The sequence below is a fragment of the Ictalurus punctatus genome, chromosome 23 (genome assembly GCF_001660625.3).
Source record: "Ictalurus punctatus breed USDA103 chromosome 23, Coco_2.0, whole genome shotgun sequence".
NCBI classification, from domain to species: Eukaryota; Metazoa; Chordata; class Actinopteri; order Siluriformes; family Ictaluridae; genus Ictalurus; species Ictalurus punctatus.
In genome coordinates this window covers 5,492,758-5,513,760 of record NC_030438.2, presented here as the reverse complement: position 1 = coordinate 5,513,760, position 21,003 = coordinate 5,492,758, and the positions used below count along the sequence as shown (strand labels likewise).

The 21,003-nt window shown below is 37.2% G+C and overlaps 2 protein-coding genes across 6 annotated transcripts; both read left to right on the top strand.

Annotated features, from left to right (window-relative positions):
* Nucleotides 1-1,360: 1,360 nt before the first annotated feature.
* On the top strand, nucleotides 1,361-12,155 carry hhatlb (hedgehog acyltransferase like, b). 4 transcript variants are annotated; one of them, XM_017453914.3, is made up of 15 exons: nucleotides 1,361-1,457; nucleotides 1,558-1,628; nucleotides 2,528-2,589; nucleotides 2,786-2,902; nucleotides 3,421-3,567; nucleotides 4,283-4,350; nucleotides 5,341-5,454; nucleotides 5,912-6,106; nucleotides 6,383-6,592; nucleotides 6,935-7,106; nucleotides 7,191-7,335; nucleotides 7,421-7,456; nucleotides 8,379-8,580; nucleotides 9,452-9,593; nucleotides 11,636-12,155. In XM_017453914.3, exons 5-15 carry the CDS (start codon nucleotides 3,462-3,464, stop codon nucleotides 11,836-11,838), a joined length of 1,593 nt encoding a protein of 530 aa, XP_017309403.1. In that variant the 5' UTR covers nucleotides 1,361-1,457; nucleotides 1,558-1,628; nucleotides 2,528-2,589; nucleotides 2,786-2,902; nucleotides 3,421-3,461; the 3' UTR covers nucleotides 11,839-12,155. The 4 variants fall into 4 exon arrangements, with proteins under 4 accessions (XP_017309403.1, XP_017309405.1, XP_053530820.1 ...); XM_017453916.3 differs by lacking the exons at nucleotides 2,528-2,589; nucleotides 2,786-2,902; XM_053674845.1 differs by lacking the exons at nucleotides 1,361-1,457; nucleotides 2,786-2,902.
* Nucleotides 12,156-13,911: 1,756 nt separating this feature from the next.
* klhl40b (kelch-like family member 40b) lies at nucleotides 13,912-17,084 on the top strand. Of its 2 annotated transcripts, XM_053674844.1 has the most exons (7): nucleotides 14,139-14,303; nucleotides 14,432-15,178; nucleotides 15,404-15,564; nucleotides 15,645-15,752; nucleotides 15,832-16,017; nucleotides 16,151-16,300; nucleotides 16,823-17,084. In XM_053674844.1, the coding sequence occupies exons 1-7, from the start codon at nucleotides 14,283-14,285 to the stop codon at nucleotides 16,932-16,934; spliced, it is 1,485 nt and encodes a 494-aa protein (XP_053530819.1). In that variant the 5' UTR covers nucleotides 14,139-14,282; the 3' UTR covers nucleotides 16,935-17,084. The 2 variants fall into 2 exon arrangements, with proteins under 2 accessions (XP_017309164.1, XP_053530819.1); XM_017453675.3 differs by having other exon boundaries at nucleotides 13,912-15,178.
* Nucleotides 17,085-21,003: the final 3,919 nt, after the last annotated feature.

Here is a 21,003-nt window from a genome sequence, read left to right as displayed (position 1 = left end):
CTCAAATTTTTTAAAATAAAGAAATGTCTCTTTTTTAGGAGATTGGAAAGGGTTTAAATGATGTTTTTCATGCTTGTTCAATGAACCATAAACAATTATTGCACATGCACCTGTGGAACAGTCCTTATGACACGAACAGTTTACAGGTGGAAGGTAATTAAGGTCACAGTTAAAATAAGTTAGGACACTAAAGAGACCTTTCTACTGACTCTGAAAAACATCAGAAGAAAGATGCCTAGGGTTCTTGCTCTCCTGCGTGAACATTCGATAGGCCATGCATGAGGACTTCAGATGTGTTCAGAGCAATAAACTGCAATGGCTGTAATGTAAGCTGTCCAAGACCGTGCTACAGCTGATCGTCTTTGCAGTGGCAAACCATGTGTCCCTCCAGATGTGATTGAGAACTTGCAAATTCCTTGGTAGAATATGTCGTGGGGTAACATCTCACAGGAAGAACTGACAAATCTGGTGCAGTCCATGAGGATGAGATGCACTGTAGTACTTAAAGCAGCTGGTGGAGACACCACATACTGACTGTTACTTTTAATATTGACACCCTCCCCCGACCCACCCTTTGTTCAGGGACTCATTCCATTTCTGTTCACCAAATGTCTGTGAAACTTCATCTGTTGAGGTTATGTCTCACCCTGTAGCTCAGCTGAGCCAGTTAGATCATGTGGATAAGTCATAGTGCACTGGCATACGTAAGTTTCAAGATGTGTGCCTCAGTGTCTAACAAGTAGTTGTCAAGCTGCACCCTAGAACTTGATTCGTTCCCAGTGAACTGTTCAACGTCTCCAAAAAATGTTTGGTGTACGATAATGTGGACATAGGGGTCCACCAAAATGAAGAGGGGGGAGCGAAGAGTATGCGAAGCTTCAGATGATGTCTGGGTTCTCCAGTTTCCTCCCACCTCCCAAAAACCCGTAAAGGGTGAATTCTCCTGCGATTTGTTCCCAAGATCGACTCCAGATCCATGTTACCATCGTCCAGATCTGCGACCATGTGGACTGGTGGACCCACTGAGACATCAGGAGGTAGAAATAAATTCAAGGACTATTTTAGCTAGGAATGTTTGAAGCATGATGGACAAAAATGCTAGAAAAAATATATAGTTGATAAAATCCAGAGTCGGGGGATATTCCTGATTCTTCAAGTCGTCATAAAGTATTCCAAGTAACTCCAAGATCAAGCATTTCCCACCATGGTGTAGGGGGTCAGTGGAACTATCGATATGGGTAAAATCCATCTCCAATAAACCTCAGCAGGAGTTGTCTTTTTGTCTAGCAGGTGTATCTACAGGGCACTTAGGAATGTTAAGGTTGAATTTAAGGTAGCAGCTACACAGCATGAGTCACGTAGTTATTTTAAGGTGCAACACGCCTTTGAAATTCAGGTGAAACTTGCTTTTGGTGGAACATGTCAAACCTTACACAAGACATTCCTTGATTTTAATGGTATGTAAAGTATATAGGTAAGAATTATTACATTATGTAGTAGTAGTAAAGAATTATGAATTATAGTCATTATATAAATCTGGTTTTGTTTATTTCGCAGGTAGATTAATGCAGATGGATTGAGCCATGCGAAGAATATCAGAAACGCAGTGGGTTGGTATCTAATAGACGGTGAGTCCTGAAGCTAATGTTATTTAGTTATTGTTCACATACCTTTGTGTTGCTGTTAATGTTTTAGCTTTGAATGCTTGTTCACCTTATTAACGTTATCAAATGAAGAATTAACAAGATCTAAATACTGAAATACTACCATTCTTAATGGCTACTGTAGTTATATGACTCAGAGGTTGTTAATGTATATGCTTTATTATTTCCTGATGTGCTAAGGATTACTGCATGCATTAATTTATCTAGTTAAAGATTACTACATGCTTATCTGTGGAGAGTCTGGTAAAGCGAGCTACTGTAGGGGTTTCACATAATTTGATTCACCTAAATGAATCGGTTCAAAGGAATCGACTCTGTAAAGTGATTCATGTTGACCATCACATGCTTGTGTCTATCAGCAAATATCAGTCACCTGTTAGCAGTCATCTTCATATCCTTTACATGAAATTTGAATAATATAAAATAATACATTTATGCGAAAAGGACAGGTTATACATAAAGTCAAACTTGTTTGAAAGGATTCACAATCCACCCTCATTCACCGTCAGGGTTCTATACTGGACTTAAACCCTCCCAGAGCATTTAAAACCAGCCCAAACTTTATAAATAGACCTTTCCTTAACTGTATTTATAATTAATAACATGTCTTCTTAAAAGTAAAGAACACTACCTCATAGATACCAGTCATGATTCCATATTTTCATTTTTATTTCAATCCCAGTGAGATTAAAAATAGCCTAAATGGGAGGGAAATTGTCCAGTCTCACAACACTGTTCACCTTTAACTGTCCCTGCTTGACAGCTTGGGCCACAGTGCTTCCCCTCACCAGCTCTGGATGTGTTAGAGATTTACCTTCGACGTTTTATCCCCCCCAATTTATTTCTCTTCGAATGTATTCTAGTTTTTGTGCGTCAAGGGGATTTTGGATGATTTAAACGCCCTACTTGCTAAAGGTTGCTCAAGGTTAGTACAGCAGGTGCTGCTTTTAACCACTGGAGAGTTACTAACAGATGACACATACATATTCATCACTACACAATGAAAAAATAAGTTCAATTTAACCTTCATTTCATTTTCCATGCATGCACTGTTACCATGTCAGTAACACAAATGTACAGTTTGACCCTTTTTTTCTTTTTTTTCTTTTTTTGCTGTGAAGATCTGATGGTAAATTACAAAAAACCAGCACACACTGGAAAGATTGTGATGCTTAAATCAATGTAACAATCGAGAAGACAGAAAGAGCTGCCGTTAAAAATAGGGAGTGCTGTATAGTGTAAGTGTCTCCAGTTTGACAAATGATTCTTCCTTCCTGTGTAAATGCTCGAGGACTTTTCTGGACTTAGCAATCACATGACAAGCTGCAAACCTTCACTCTATCAATAAAGCAGGAATAATCTTCTTAAAAGTTCAACCCTTTAAGTTTGTTTCAGGTGAAAAACATTAGTGTACGTGTCCTTTTTCATTTCCTTTGTGTAGCCGCAGAATACATTTGACTAGACATTTATTGACTGGATGTCAATAGATGTTTATTAATTCCTAATGAATGGAGTATTTCAGGAGCAACTCAGTAATTAAATAACAAGCATGGGTTTTTAATGAATATTTTTGCTGACAAAACTGTGCATATTTGTGCATTCCTGGGAATTTCACTAAATGTTGAATTTTCTAGCATTTTGGAGATTTAATAATTAAATAATGAAATGTCTTTTGATTAATAATTTTACAAGGAGTTCAGTGTTTCAATATCAATGTTTCTCCATTCTTTTAAGTACTTTTTATGTATTTTTTTAGGTGCCTGGTGTGTGTGATTTTTTTTTGTGTGTGTACGCACGATGGGGATCAAAGCAGCTCTTCCCAAGTATGAGCTCTATTTTTATTATGTGGTGCTGTCCATGGCAATGCTCTGGGCTGCTAGCTGGATTTTTGAGGTGTCCAGCTGTAAGTCTGAACACACACACACACAACACACACAACACACACAACACACACAACACACACAACACACACAACACACACAACACACACAACACACACAACACACACACACACACACAACACACACACACACACACACACACACAACACACACACACACACACACACACACACACACACACAGAGGGTTCTCAGATCAGACCAAACCAAGCTGAAGAAGTTCTTTTGCTTATCCTTATGTCAACAGTACACAAACTTTTTCAGCCACCACAACAGGTCAGCTATCGTCCTGCACGGTTCCCCCTCCATACAGCTATTTATTTCTCCATCCAGAAGGACACATGGAGCTGCTGTATTGTCTGAAAGGCCAGAGCAGTGGAGTAGGGCCAGGTGCTGAGAGCTATGCAGGCCATGCAGCTCGGATCATGTGTCAGTATTAATATACTAGGCAAGGGAAAAAAAATAGAATGGTAAAGCTGTTTGTTAGTTTGAGGTCCTAGACTAACATGACCAAAAAAAAAAAAACAAGATTGGCATTCAAAGACAACAGCAAAAGAAAAAATATCAATTGTATGCGAGGCATCATTCTCAAATGACAACTGATGTTATACACACAAAATTTGCTCTGCTGTTAATATCGCTAAATTACAGCATAATGAATGAAATGTTACATTGTTGATATTATGTTAGATTGTTGTTTTTTTGGTGTCCTTTTAAGCGAATGTAAACCGAAAATCCTTCAAGTCCAGCATCCAGCCCGGATGGTACTACTTTGGCAGAAAAATGGTGAGGTTCAATCACTTTCTATCCCTTAACTATGCCAGCCATGTTTGTGTATAGTTGAGGCCATAAGTTTACATGCACCTTACAGAATCTGCAAAATGTTCCTAATTTAAATAATAATAATAATAATAATAATAATAATAATAATAATAATAATAATAATAAGAGGGATCATGAAAATTGCATTTTGTTTTTTTATTTAGTACTGCCCTGAATAAGACTACATTAATAGCCAGGGGGGTGTAAACTTTTGAACAGGATGATCGGTGTAAATTGTTATTATTTTGTTTAAAGATCTTATTTTTTTCATTTAGTACCATCCTTCAGAAGCTACAAAAGATATTTACATGTCTCCTAGAAGACAAAATAATAACACTTTACACGGATCATTCTGTTAAAAAGTTTACACCCCCCTGGCTCTTAATGTATCGTGTTGCCTTCTTGAGCATCAGTGAACGTTTGCACCTTTTGTAATAGTCGTGTATGAGACGAGTCCCTCAGTCGTCCTCAATGTGAAAAGATGGATCTCAATACATCTCATATAGCGACTGTTGGAAAGGACTCAAATATGCAGAAGATGCTGGAAAAGCAAAGAATGTGCAGGACCTGGAGGATTTTTCTGAAGAACAGTGGACAGTTTAACTGCTCAGGACAAACAAGGGACTCGTGAACAACTATCACAAAACATAAACACAATCGTTGATCATCCAGGTAACGACACAGTATTAATAATCGAGTGTGTGTAAACTTTTGAACTGGTTCATTTGTGTAAATTCAGTTATTATTTTGTCTTGTGCACTATATGTAAGCATCTATTATGTGAAATAGCTTATTCAGGGCAGGACTACATAAAAAACTAAATGCAATTTTAATGATGCTTCTTATTTTTAAACACAATCATTAACATTTTGCAGATTCTGCAAGGCATATGTAAACTTATGACCTCAACTGTAAATTGAACCCTGGTTAAAATCATTCACCTCTTTACTGAAGGATACGGCTGATTCGGAGTGGATGATGTGGTTCTCCACATTCCGCAAGCACATCCTCTTCGCCCTGACTGGCCATGTCTTATTCGCCAAGATTTGCTCCATGCTGGCTCCTCAGGTGTGTCTCAAGCATCCATGAATTGTTTACAGGCTATGGTTCACTCAGTATAATGCAATTATTGATGTACATGTAAATTGTCTCATATGAGCCATTATCACACAAATGGAGGTTAGCTACAAGAGTTGAAAGGTCACAAAATATCTGAATACTGATACAGAAATGGGGAGATTATCAGAAAATCTGATCAGCCAATTGCAGATTTGATCCTAACACTTAATCCTACTTGTCTTTCTTACCATTTCTTTTGCAGATAGAATTAGTTTACAATATTATACACCACTTTAGCTAAGCTTGCCAGCTACCTATATGTAGAACTGTGTTAAGACTATCCAGGAAGTACGTAACCTAGCTAAGATTAGTTTCAATTTTAAAATGATCTGGTATGATATTTATTAAAATATACACATATATAACAGAGTGTGCAGCCTCACACACCATCTCTTCATCCATACAGTACCGGTCTCTGGTCTACATGGTGTACGGTGTTCTTGCCGTTCTCACGACTATGGGTTGGACCTACGTGATGCTCATCCTGTCCCACTGCGTGCTGCTCTACAGTATCTCACTCGTCAAGCTCCGATGGCTCTGTTTCACCGCCGGACTCATCACACTCACCACTTTTAAGATGGAGCCATTTGTTTCCTGGCAGGTAGATATCACAAATAGTCCAAAATCTTTGGTTGGATTGAATTTTAAAAAATGTTGTGGTCGCCCCCCCCCCGGAATATTTTTTAAAAATGATATTCAGTATATTCTGGCCGTCCATCTGTCAGGTTTCCAAACAGGACCTCATGACATGCTATCTTCTCATATGACTGTATATTGTCATGTAACACAGTACATCACATGACCTTCCCAAATCCTAGCTTCTAGTCAAGAATTCCCACCAGGAAGGTGTTTGACCATGGCCGTCACTGATTCGCAGGTTGGGTTCGTGAGTGGAGACTTTGCTCTGCGCCCGGTGCTCTTTTATGGCGGCTGCAGCTTCACCATCATGCGCTGCATGAGCTTCGCTCTGGAGAACTGCGAGAAGAAGGAGGGTCACTACAGCATCCTGGAGATGCTCAAGTACAACTTCTACCTCCCCTTCTTCTACTTCGGACCCATCATGACCTTCGATAAATTCTATATCCAGGTACGCAGTTTATCAGCTGTCCATTCTATCAGACCTTTTAAGGAGGAAAGAAAAATGAAGATGATCTTGTTGAAAAATGGTTTTCTGTTGAGGTATTGACTTTCAGTTTATTTTTAAAAAAATGTTCTTTTTTTTTTTTATAGAAATACACAAAGAACTCATTGTGCTGTTGTACTACCTCACACATAAGCAAGCTGAATTGCTTCTACAAGCTCGTTTTATGTAACTTAAACTTATTTGGTTATTTTGATGAGATTTACACATTTTTAATACATTTTAATTCATTTTTTGTTACTATTTCAGTCACTGCACCAAAAGGTCATGTCTTCTTGTCCCAAACAGGCTAACAATCCAGACTTGAGCCGTAAAGAGCGGGAGATGTGGAACATTTCCATCCAGGCCTTATTACACTTGGGAGTTATTATCATGGTGGCTATCGTCTTCCATTTCATGTATATTCTGACCCTTCCAAGTGACATGAAGCTGCTGAAACACCTCTCAGACTGGACTGTCGGTATGTGTGACCTATTCTAATATACTTAATGCTTTAAATGATCATATCCCTAATGCCGTTGCTTTAACATATCCCCCATCCCAGCGGGTTTGGCGTATATGAATCTGGTGTACGACTGGGTGAAAGCCGCCGTGATGTTTGGCATTGTAAACACAGTGTCTCGACTGGACCACCTGGATCCTCCCAAACCTCCCAAATGCATCACGATGCTCTATGTCTTCTCTGAAACGTCAGTGCACAGCCCGTTCACTTTTATTCACTTGTTTAATGTGTTCACTAAACACAAAATATGAACATTTCCTTTCTTTCTAAAGGCACTTTGATCGAGGAATCAATGACTGGCTCTGCAAGTAAGTGTCAGTAAATCATCTTCTCCATCTGTAATGTGTTTTTAAATTACCACAGAGTCAGAGTTCCATACAATCCATTTTTCTATCTGTTTGAGAAACCATTATATGAAGTTGAAATTAATGTAAATGACGTATTTTATTTATTTTTTCACGTTGCTATGATGCCCTACTGTATATGCTTGCATATTAAGGCCAGAGTGTACCTTAACATGCTATTAACACATGTGCTGCCTAGATTATGGGCATATTATAACAGGGATTTTCTATTCTGTATTGTTTCTAGCTAGAAAGCTCAGCCAAAGTGAAGCAACAGTTTCCACTACATTTAAAATGCGACATTGATTAACATGGGAGCATATTGGAAGTGGTGCTGCGTGCGAACACAGGACAGTAATCCATGCTTTAACACTGTATGCATTATTGTCTCTAGTGCTATTTCAGTTAATAAGAACAAACAAATTATCTTATTTAATTAATTTCAACAAAGTACTATTTCTCCCGATAAATGCGTAAATGTCTTCTATAAACTGTAAAAATAGGTAGATATCTAAATATTTTCAAGGGATATCTACATACATCTGATTGCAAATGTTTGCATTCCCCATCTTATTTATTATAATCTCTGTTTTACAATTGAACAAAAGACTGACTTCCAAAATGATAAAAAGAAATTCAACCAACAACAAGAAAACTAATCTAAAATATACGACAGAAGAATATTTTGTAAAAGCTTTGCTATGACCCTACTGGTCCACAAACTTCATGCGAACGTGGCAGTGTTTAAAGACAACTTCATTTTGTGGTGAGGGTGTGCAGACTTTTGCACTCGACTGTACTGTATATACAGTATCTGCTGTTTGAATTACTTTGCAGTGATGCAGTGTGTAAAACTGCAGCATTCAGTTGAAAGTGAACTTTGCAGGTATGTGTATAATTACCTCGGTGGTAAACATGATAATGTGCTGGATGAGTTGGTCGCCTCACTCTGCACGTACGGCATCACGGCGCTGTGGCTCGGTCCGGGCTGGGTTGTCCTCATCTGGGCTTTCTTCAACTGCTTTGGCCTCAACTTTGAGCTGTGGATGGCCAAGTTCTTCTCCATGGAGCCCTTCTTTACCATTGAGGTAAGAGCATGGACGAAGTGGAGGAAGGAAACACTAGAGAGATGGGTAATATAGTGATCATGAACACATACACATGACAAAAGGTAGATTTACACCCTGTAGTGTATAGAAATCATTACAAACGGTGCATCTTATTGAATTAACTTAAAGGAAGTCTAAAACAGCAATCAAGGCTGGATTACAGATTTATTATTTTGATCAAGCTCGTAACCAGCCACAGCTGTGGAAACAATATAAAAGTTTTTAACATTTGTATGCATTCATTCGACTTTATTCATATTCTTGCATATTAGTTTTTTTCTTTTCTTTTACAGCTTGTTTTTATTGCATTCAAACACTTTGTAATGTTATTTGAGTTCTTTTACTGTTTTAGTGCTTTTACTTTTTACTTTTTGAAGCGGTGTTGAGACAGTTTTAATAGTTACAGACAATAAAGTTATCCCACAGCCATCATATTCAATCACAATCACAGATTTTGGTTTTGCTTATTTGAATAACTGTAATTATGATGATGCTGGGGACCTTAGCTAAATTTAGATATGTTTTTAAAGACATTTCAAGTCATATGGTGTTATTATGGCATTTGATGATGATCTCAAGCATAAATATTGTTGAACTGTATGTTTAGGTGCATAGTGTTATTAGTCTAAATGTGTTTTATTCAATATATAAAAAGATACAATTATTGTGACTTATTTTGAAAAATCAAACTATTTGTTTAGTATACAGCAAATTAGCTGAATTGTGAATTGTGAATTTAATATTGAGCAAAAAAAACTTAATTATTTTTTTTTTTTAAGACATGTAGCCCTAAATTGACCCGAGTTAAGTTGACCTGTGTTAACTGTATTCTTGAATTTTTCTGCCCCAGACGGCAATGTCAGAATCCATGTCTCGCAGAATTAGAGCTGTGTTTAATACCTTCAACTTCTGGAGTATCGTCCTGTACAACATCCTGGTCATCAACAGTCTTGACTTTGCGAATCTTGTTGCCAAGAGGTTACTGCTGAAAGGTAAAAACCTTTCGAATGTGTGTCCATGTAAATCTGTAAGTAGCTGTTTGAATTCATGGTCTGATAACGTACATGGTTTAACCTGCAGGTAAAGCTACAATCAATGCTTTCTGAATGTCTCAGTATCAAAATCTTGCATTATAATATATTTAGTAACTTTATAGTATAGTAATATATACAGTGCATCCAGAAAGTACTCACAGCGCTTCACTTTTCCCACATTTTGTTATATTACAGCCTTATTCCAAAATGGATTCAATTCATTATTTTCCTCAAAATTCTACAAACAATTCTCCATAATGACAACATGAAAGAAGTTTGTTTGAAATCTTTGCAAATTTATTAAAAATAAAAAACAGAAAAGGCATATGTATATAAGTATTCACAGCCTTTGCCATGACACTCAAAATTGAGCTCAGGTGCATCCTGTTTCCACTGATCATCCTTGAGATGTTTCTACAAGGTGATTGGAGTCCACCTGTGGTCAATTCAGTTGATTGGACATGATTTGGAAAGGCACACACCTGTCTATATAAGGTCCCACAGTTAACAATGCACGTCAGAGCACAAACCAAGCCATGAAGTCCTACGAATTGTCTGTAGACCTCCGAGACAGGAGTGCATCGAGGCACAGATCTGGGAAGGGTACATAAACATTTCTGCAGCATTGAAGGTCCCAATGAGCACAGTGGCCTCCATCATCCGTAAATGGAAGAAGTCTGGAGCCACCAGGACTCTTCCTAGAGCTGGCCGCCCGGCCAAACTGAGCGATCGGGGGAGTAGGGCCTTAGACAGGGAGGTGACCAAAAACCTGATGGTCACTCTGACAGAGCTCCAGTGTGTCTCTGTGGAGAGAGGAGAACCTTCCAGAAGAACAACCATCTCTGCAGCACTCCACCAATCAGGCCTATATGGTAGAGGGGCCAGATGGAAGCCACTCCTCAGTAAAAGGCACATGACAGCCTGCCTGGAAGACTCTCAGACCATGAGAAACAAAATTCTCTGGTATGATGAAACAAAGATTAAACTCTTTGGCCTGAATGGCAAGCGTCATGTCTGGAGGAAACCAGGCACCACTCATCACCTGGCCAATACCATCATACAGCATCATACTGTGGGGATGTTTTTCAGCGGCAGGAACTGGGAGACTAGTCAGGATCGAGGGAAAGATGAATGCAGCAATGTACAGAGACATCCTTGATGAAAACCTGCTCCAGAGCGCTCTGGACCTCAGACTGGGGCAAAGGTTCATCTTCCAACAGGACAACGACCCTAAGCACACAGCCAAAATAACAAAGGAGTGGTTACAGGACAACTCTGCGAATGTCCTTGAGTGGCCCAGCCAGAGTCCAGACTTGAACCCGATTGAATATCTCTGGAGAGATCTGAAAATGGCTGTGCACCGACGCTCCCAATCTGACCTGATGGAGCTTGAGAGGTCCTGCAAAGAAGAATGGGAGAAACTTCCCAAAAACAGGTGTGCCAGGCTTGTAGCATCATACTCAAAAAGACTTGAGGCTGTAATTGGTGCCAAAGGTGCTTCAACAAAGTATTGAGCAAAGGCTGTGAATACTTATGTACATGTGCGTTTTTGTTTTTTATTTTTAATAAATTTGCAAAGATTTCAAACAAACTTCTTTCACGTTGTCATTATGGGGTATTGTTTGTAGAATTTTGAGGAAAATAATTAATTGAATCCATTTTGGAATAAGGCTGTAACATAAAAAAATGTGGGAAAAGTGAAGAGCTGTGAATACTTTCCGTATGCACTGTATATAATAAAGTAACTCTATATTCATTTTAGAATAATAACAGAAACTAACTAGTAAAATGTAAGAGGATTACTTTCAGCACTTAAGTTTATAAATCCTATTTGGAGTTGTACAGTTTTCTAGGGTTTTCTCTTATTTTTTGCATTGTGAGCTTAAAATGCATTACAGCCTGTGTCCTGAGAGAATGAGATTCAATACATGTCCCAAACATTTACTTTTAATCATAGTGTACCTGTGCAAGCTAAAATCGAACCTTTCTCCTTCTTATAGGTTTCCCTTTATCCACCATCACTGTGATGTTTGTGACCTATTGCTTGGTGCAGATAATAAAAGAGAGAGAAAGGAAGCAGGCTTTGATTGATGACCCTGATCCTGTACCTCCTCCTGCCCCCGTTCCTGCTCCAACTACCATCAAGCCCCAAGCCGAGGCTGAGGCCACTGCTGCGGACCCCAACAAGAAAAAGTCAGAGTAGGAAGACATTACACGGTTAGACTACTTTTATGGGTTTGAGTTGCATATTGCAAAAAAATGAAAAAACAACAACACAGTATTACATAACTTAGATCGTATACGAAAGGTTTTTACACAGAACAAATGCACAATAACATTGTAATAAACCTTAAAGATAAGCAAATTTGCTCACAGTTAATAGACACAATTAGCATGCGTAATTAGCAATTTATAATTGCAGCTCTTACATGATGGCACTGTTTACTGCAAATGCTTTGAAAGAACTCTAATATCTGTACATAAACTCTTGCTCTAAGAAATAAAAAGACTGAAAATGTTTCCAAGTGCTTAAATATATGAGTGTTGTGTGTTAATGTGTATATTACCAGTTTGCTTTAAGAAAAAAAACAAAACTGAAAATGTCAGCCCTAGAGGAATCATTTCACTACTTATGGTGTAAGTTCCCATGAATAGAGCATGACAGAAACCTGCTCGAATATTATATGACCAGCTATTTGTTGTATTGTCGTCTGACACATCATCCTGCTTCTATAGCAACAAATACCAAATCAAACTGAGTGATTCATATAATCACTCATATTCATGAGATTGTTCATCTCTTCACACTGTGTGGTATTTCTGTAGACTTCTGTAAGCATATAAGCACACAGTCTCTCTTTCTCTTTCTCTCTCTCTCTGTTCATGTTCAGCTGCTCTGGAAATTTTTTTTTGTATAAAATTCTCTTCATTCTATTGTACCAGGAGTGAGATTAATCTTCTTACATTATATACATTTATATCATACAGTACATGGTATGACTCAGCATTTTCATGTAAACTAGCTAAACGTCACGACAAAAATTTTACTAAAATCGGAAAAAAACATGGATTTATAATTTTGACGTGATTTTTTTTTCCTTTTCATATTTACTCCCAATTTTTCCCCTGTGTGAAAAATCTATATAGGATATTCTAACATAGGATGTTCTCTTTTTTCCCTAATGGCTGTTATTGAGAGATTCTGTGGGGAAAAAAGAAAAAACATCAGGTTTCTGGTAATTTTCTGGAAAAAAAAAAATACTAGATTTGTACTGTATGATTTCACTTTCTCTAGTTTCTTTAGTTCTAAAGCAAAATAAAGACTTACAGCTTACCAGCTGACTCAGTTATCCAAACCTACACACTATTTTTTGATCACCAAAAACAGCTGATTAACCCTGAGATCAATGGAAATGATTCATACTTTAGAAGAAATGTTACACATTTACCAGTGTAAGGCTAGTGTAGCCTTGTTTTTAAAGTAGGATTGTGGAAACTGCAATGTTCCAAAAAAAGATGGAAAAGGAGAAAATATTAAATAACAAGAGCTTGGGGGGAAAAAAAACCTACATAAAAATCAATAGAATAAGTGGAAATAAACTAAGAGAAACTGTTTGAGACCCAGAAGGATTAAAAAACCAAATTAAATCTAAAAGCACATTATACAGTAAGCACTATGAATGATTCATTGACTACAGTGAAACTAATCCGAAAGGGAAGGGAAGAGTTCCTCAAGAGTTCTTTAGAGTTAAGAGTTACTAGTTTCTTAAGGTGTTTGCTCTGAAACATCACAAAGGGGAACATTCTGTTGTATTCCACCAGAGAAATGAACTTAAAAACCTTCAGGGTTCTAGATTTAATTTAATTTTCTAAGACTGTATGGTATAACATTGGATACATATTAAAAAGGTTCTTTGATGGTTCTTATAGTTAAGGATAGTTAAGGATAGCTAAGTTCCAGCTTTATGAAATGATTCTACTTGGAATCTACTCTGAAAGGAAACCCTATGTTGTAGACCATGTACTACCCACAGAAGGTTCCCCTTTAGAGTAATAGATGGAAACTTTTATCTAAAGGTACATATTGAGAATGGCATTAAGAGTGCAATGGGTAGCACTGTTAAAACCACTGATCTCACCTATCAGCCCCGTGTCCTTATGATTCAGGAAAAGCTGCTGCCTCATAGGAGGCAGTGTGTCAGCTGTTGTTCTTGTATCTCTTATGTACCAGAATAGCCTCCACACCCAGTGAGGGCTGAACCTATAAATAGGCTTCTAGATAGAGTTTGGTTGAAGTGTTGGGACAGCTGAGGAAGTCTGCTAACCGGGCCCTGCCTCATTTTTCTGGATTGGACACTGCCAGAAGCAGAGCTGGGATAAGCACTGCCTGAAAAACTGGTAGAATTCAAGCAACCATGGCTCTGCCGATAGACCCCATGGAGGAGCCTCGAATGTACCAGCAAACACTGCTGCAGGATGGCCTCTGTGACCTGCTAGAAAATGACACCATGGTGGACTGCGTGCTAAAGATCAAGGACAAGGAGTTCCCCTGCCATCGCTTGGTGCTGGCTGCTTGTAGCTCCTACTTCCGGGCATTTTTTAAATCAGGTGTAGAAGCAAGCAAACAGCGCGAGATTGTTCTGGAGGATGTTGAACCTGGTGTCATGGGTATGATTCTGAAATACCTCTACACATCAAGCATCAATGTGACTGAGCAGAATGTCCAAGACATCTTCGCTCTTGCCAACATGCTCCAGATCCCTTCCATTTTCACAGTGTGTGTCTCTTTCCTCCAGAAGCGCTTGAGCTTGAGCAACTGCCTGGCCATCTTTCGCCTGGGATTGATGCTCGACTGTCCTCGGTTGGCTGTCTCAGCCCGTAATTTTGCCTGTGAGCGTTTTCAGCTGATCACACGAGATGAGGAGTTCCTACATCTAAGTCCCAGTGAGTTAGCCGCCATCTTAGCCTCGGACTCATTGAATGTGGAAACAGAGCAGGCCGTATTTGAGGCTCTGATCAAATGGGTGGGCTGTGACAAGGACAAGCGTCTCGAGGAACTCCCGACATTACTGGACTGTGTGCGCTTCCGACTCGTCCCTGAGGATTATTTTGCAGAGCAGGTGGAGCAACACGAGTGGCTGCGATCTAACCCAGAAATTACTAAGAAACTGCAGCTGGTCAAAGATGCTCATGCTGGGAAGCTTCCAGAGGTCAAGAAGACCATGACAAATAAGAAAAGCAAGGAGAAGAAAACAGAGGAAGATGGCGAAGAGGAAGAAGATCAGGAAGAGTTACTTCCTGGAATCCTGAATGATAATTTAAGATTTGGCATGTTCCTCAGAGACTTAATATTGATGATAAATGACACAAGTTCAGTGGCTTACGACCCTACAGGAAATGACTGCTATGTGGCATCAATATCCAGTCAGATTCCAAAAAATCACTGCAGCATTGTAACCAAAGAGAACCAGATCTTTGTGATTGGTGGGATTTTCTTCAATGAACAGAGTGAAGAGGAACAGCTTAACTCATACTTTTTACAGGTACAGACCCAATAACAGATATTAGATTAGCTTAGAAAATGTAGAAAACAATTAAGATGCTTCCCATTGTCCCCAACACCTATGGTAAGGTTTGTTTAACCTATTAATTTATTCATCATTATGTATGATTGTAAGCACACACAAAATCACCATAATTGTAATTGTTTCCATATGACATACATAAACAATGATTTCGGCATGAGAATCACCTTTTACCCCTAACAGTTTGACCCTGCAAGTTCAGATTGGCTTGGAATGCCCCCCATGCCCTCACCACGTTTCCTGTTTGGCATGGGTGAAGCAGAGAACTCCATCTTTGTAATAGGTGGGAAAGAGTTAAAGGAAGGAGAACAAACTTTGGATTCGGTCCTAGTTTATCACAGACAGTGAGTATTTATTGTTACAGAAATATGCCTCATGATGTGATCACTTCAAGCATATTATCATTTCTTTCATTTCAATCAAGATCTTTAAAATGGGGAGAGTCCGTTCCACTTCCCTATGCGGTATATGCCCATGGAACAGTGTCACAAGATGGAATTGTGTATGTAATAGGAGGAAAAGGAGACAGCAAGTAAGTTCTTCTCGAACTAAAGTCGTTAATTTCCTAATCTTTGTTCATTCTGACACAAGTCTTCTTGTCATGCTTGTAGACAGTGCTTGAACAAAGTTTGTGCTTATGACACAAAGAAAGGTGAATGGAAGGATCTTGCACCACTGAAGACTGAACGATCGTTGTTTGGGGTCACTGTTTATAAGGACAAGATCTACGTGGCTGGAGGTGTTACAGACAATGGCCTCACTGGCACCATGGAGGTTTACGACATTAAATCAAACAAGTCAGAGCAACAAAATGACACTTCAAAATACTGACATAATATTGTACTCATACTAAGGCCAAAGTCATGAAGGTTGGCATCTAATCCAAATATAAGTAGCTTGAATGACTGATTAAAAAAATTTTTTTTGTAGGTGGTCTGAGTTTGTCGAGTTTCCTCAGGAGCGCAGCTCCCTCAGTCTGATCACAGTGGGTAATGGCATCTACGCTGTGGGTGGCTTCGCAATGTTTCCAAGTGAAAACTGTGAGGAGCTCACACCAAGAGAGATGAATGACATTTGGAGGTAGAGTATCGCGTCAAATTGTCTGAAACACATAATGGCAAATTTATTGTGACTTAAAGTTGACTTCAAAGATTTTTTAAATCAGAAAACTATGCAATCATTGGCCAATCTCTATCTAGCAGCTGCCAATAAAATATGTATCAAGGAGAACGCACCCCAGGCTCTTTAAAGTGGAAAAAAAAAATCAGAATTAAGTAGACCAACAACATCCAACCAATTAAGATTAGGAGGCATCTTTACATACTTGTCATTATGAAGACATTACTGCATCTCATAGCCTTTTACTTGTACTCTGACAATGACAAAGTTGAACCTAATTGAACATGTATGCATGTTTTGGGGGTATAATGGTGACAGTACTGAAGAATGGAGCAGCATTTGTTTTGATTTTCAGTTCAGTTTGATTTTCTCTGAATGTATATTAATCATTCTAATAACAACAGATGAACATCAAAAGCATTTTGACAATCCATAATATATGAGTGGAAATTTCTACAAGTGACATCATATACTTTTTTGCAGGTATGATGAAAGTGAGAGGAAGTGGAACGGTATCCTGAGAGAGATTCGCTACGCTTCAGGTGCTACAGTGTTGGGTGTTCGTCTCAACACATTGAGACTCACTAAAATGTGAAACATGAAACCAACGGCACAACTGTTTGTGTTCACTTGACACCCGATGTTTGTTTGTTTGTTTTTTTCTAATAAAGTTTGGTTTTATCAGACCGAGTGTGATATATGACAATAAAAGCACTAAAAAACTGGAACTGTGCTTTTCCATTGACCAGTTTTAAATGCATGTTTTTTTTAAATATCATCTCAAGTTTGGCACCAACAAGAACTTATGGTACCTGGAGACCCGAGTGTCAGCACTTCTCATTGCTGATTGTGTGTGCTTAAACTGAATAAAGGTATGAAAACCCAGAATAATCATGTGTGCTGTCTGTAGCAAAGTTCTGCTGTTACATTTTATCAACTTGCATGTTTTATTAGTAAGTTAACAGTGTCCCCATTGTGTTATTATCGCTGTCAGATTTTCTAAATGGAGGGTTAGATAAAAAATATTTTCATTTCGTCACAGTGCAGACTTTTGTTATAACTTATGAAATTTAAAAAACACTTTGTCAATTAATATCAGTAAGTTCATTTCAGCTTAGTTCAGTTCTCATATCTTATTTTTTACTGTGCAGGAAAGTCATTAAAATCTCTGGCTTAATTAAGATAAATGAATATTTAAATTATAAATGGGTATTAAGATAATATTTTTACTGTTATTACTGTTAACAATGTATATCATCTACAGTAATTAGAATTAAATTGCACAATATTCTCCATAAACCTGTTATTTCTATTATGGGATTATGATTAGCACTACGACAACATAATATCAATATTGTGATAAACTATGCCACAATACAATTTTCTAAGACATCAATATTAGTAATAATAATTAGAAACTGATTACAGGTAGGTTAGAGATTAAAATAGTACTGAATCTTAATATAATCTGTGCAGGATGTAAAAAATAAATAAATAAATACTTATGTTCCTTAATTTTCAGTGGTAATAATCTTTGTAGAACATTACATAAAACTATGTCATTATTGTCCACCTCGAATTAGCACAATGAGAAAGGGTAAGAAAATGATATACAGATGTACACACACATACACACAGTAAATAGAATACATAAAATATATTTAAGCTCAAAATAAAAACAAGCACTTTGAGGTTTTGGTATATTGTTTAATTTAGTTTGCTATTAAAATGAATCTTATTTTGCTCTGTTACAGACAAGATAAATGGCACAAAATGCAGTATAATGTATTAGCACCTCTAGACACTAGCGTCTTTGTATCGTTTTTAGTACCGAGTTTACAAAACCAACTTGACTACTGCATACATGTGACGTTTACACACACTGCTTACTAAGATACTGGGTTTACATGGTAAAAGTAGGAAATGATGCAGGAACAGTCACTCGAGAATGGTTTAATACATATTAAGCAATAGTAAGTACGTTATAAGATTAAGTTTTGTTCTAAAAAAGTGACTATATCTTTGATTTGGTTATAATGAATTACATGGTGGGTTAGTTCTGCTCAAATCATACATTGATGATAAAACTACTTTCAAAGTTGCAAATCCGTTTATGCTTCTGTTTCACTCTTTAACACAATAGACACTGAAGACCAATATGGAACAAGAACTTTTTTCTCCCCACATAAACTCATCCAGTATAAACGCTCTCCATTGGCATAGAAATGGTTATGTATGCAATGTCATGAAAGCATAGCATGTATTAAAAAAAATAGTAATTTAAAAGGCCACAAATTCCTAACTTAAGCATAACTAGCAGCAAATCCAAACTTACTTTTTCTTTACAGAAAAAGATGGACAAACAGGACCGTTTTGTTCTTCCCAAACTTGCAGCAAATACATAGATCTGATAATCAACACAGTGAAAAAAGTGAAAGCCATCCTTAAGAAATTAGGATAATATATAACAGTATTATTTGCCAACTTTTTAAAAATAAGAATCAACAGAAATACATTTTTTTTAAATGTTCAAATTTAAAGACTTTCGATAAAAAAATAAAAACATCCCATAAAGTGCATACACAAAAAAAAACTTTGTGAAAAGTCACCTTTTCAATTATTTGCAGAAACAGGTTTAAAAGACCAATTTTGTCAGGATGCAATTATTAAGCTCTCATCAGTGCTCCCTAAGTGTTGTTAGGAAACTGTATTTCCTGGAGAACAATTGAATTAAACCAATTCCTAAACTCTACATTCAAAATAAAATAAAGACCAGTGTTAAAAAATTGTGCAATATATTGACACTGGCCAATATAGCATACAATTTTAACACTGGCCTTTAATTTTTATTTGTTATTATTTCTACTGTAGTATACGTGAGAATGAGCAAAGTAAGAATTTCATCGTATAAGGAGCTTAGGCAAGTGATGATAAAGTTCTTGGAAACTAAATCTTTACTCTAGAGAAATAATCACGAGTTAATCACGAGTTGCTGCAATGTTACCCCAATATTTTATTTCTTAAAATAATATATAGTACGCACAGTCAAGTTCAAACATTTTTAGGTTATAGAATTTACTTCTGCAGTATAACTGAACATTTTATATCATTATTTAAGCTCAATATGCATCCCAGGACTTCGGCAAAAAAACTTGGGGTTGGAGCTATTTGTAATCTTTATTATATTTGAGCTAAATTTCATTATTTGCGAATTAAATTTTAACTGGCTATTATTAAATAATAACTAAAGTTTACCTGGCTATTAATGAATGATAATATAATGTTAGCAAGCTGGTAATCATTTCCCAGTTTGCTCTCTTTCCAGTGTAGAATCAGATTTTAAAAAGATTTTAAAGTCAATTTCTTGACTTTTTTTCTTGAACAAGAATGCGCTACACTTAGTCGTCTTGTACTATAAATCTATAGTATTGGTACTTTTACTTGGTAGTATTACTTGCTTTTAATTTCTCCTGAATGTCATTTAGTCCACGTCAAAAAAAAAAAAAAAATCTGAATTATAGCAAGTATCAAGCATTCTTATGACTCACACATCTCGGCTTTCAAACAAACCCTTTAATTTCTACATTGCTAAAAATCATTCCTCATAATTGAGTGTTCGGACTGCCATGTTTTTTGGGCTTATCATGAAATTCTCATCTGGTAAAACAGAACTATAGGATTTCCCTCTCTGGGATGGATACCTGGATATCTGATGCTCCATCATGTTTTTCTCAAACCCAAAGAACTGTAAAAGAAAGGTTTTGTTTTTTAAACCAAATCTTTACACTGCCTTGTGAATGAGACAGGCTTTATTCTCAGCAGCAGAAACACAGGCCCAAAAATGGCAGCTCCATCTGCAGCCTTCTCCAGAATGGAAAGTAAGGGTGATGATGGTATTTTGACATGTCCTTGATAACAATATCATGCATGTTGTAGATTCCAGATTATCGACACATGCCTAAATCTCTTTATGGCGCATTTCATTTTACAGGTTGAGAAATACAGGACTCTCCATGCTTTTACTTTTAACTTATCCTTCTCCACACAGGGAAAGCTACAAACCAATACAGGTTAATCTCTGGGTGTCGAAGAAATATAGTACTCCACTCCTACTCATACTGGGTGTGGGTGTGTGTGTCCCTTGGGGAGGGGGGGGGGGGGGGTCTCTCAATGGAGAAAATAAGGTGCAACTATGAGTGTGTAACAGTAAAAAGACATAAGACATAAGATGAGAGGATGCAAAAACATATTTTGTTCAAAGTCCATCTGGCACATGACATGACTTGCAAATTATACGTTTTAATATTATATATATATATATATATATATATATATATATATATATATATATATATATATATATATATATATATATATATATATATATATATATATATATATAGTTATAGTTATGGTTATTATCCTACAATGTGCCCTAACGAAAGTGCACTGATCAGTAGCATCACTCCTGCCTCCTGATTCTCATTAACACAAACACATTCATTGTTAACTCCTCCTAACTCTGAAGACGTTTTCGATAGAGTAACTGTACAATTTTGCACAATTCTGCACCCTCATCTCCTATATCCAAGTTTTACAGACTGGGACCTAATTTTCATATTGCATTCGGTCTTATTTTGGATAAACGCATAAAATTTAGCATT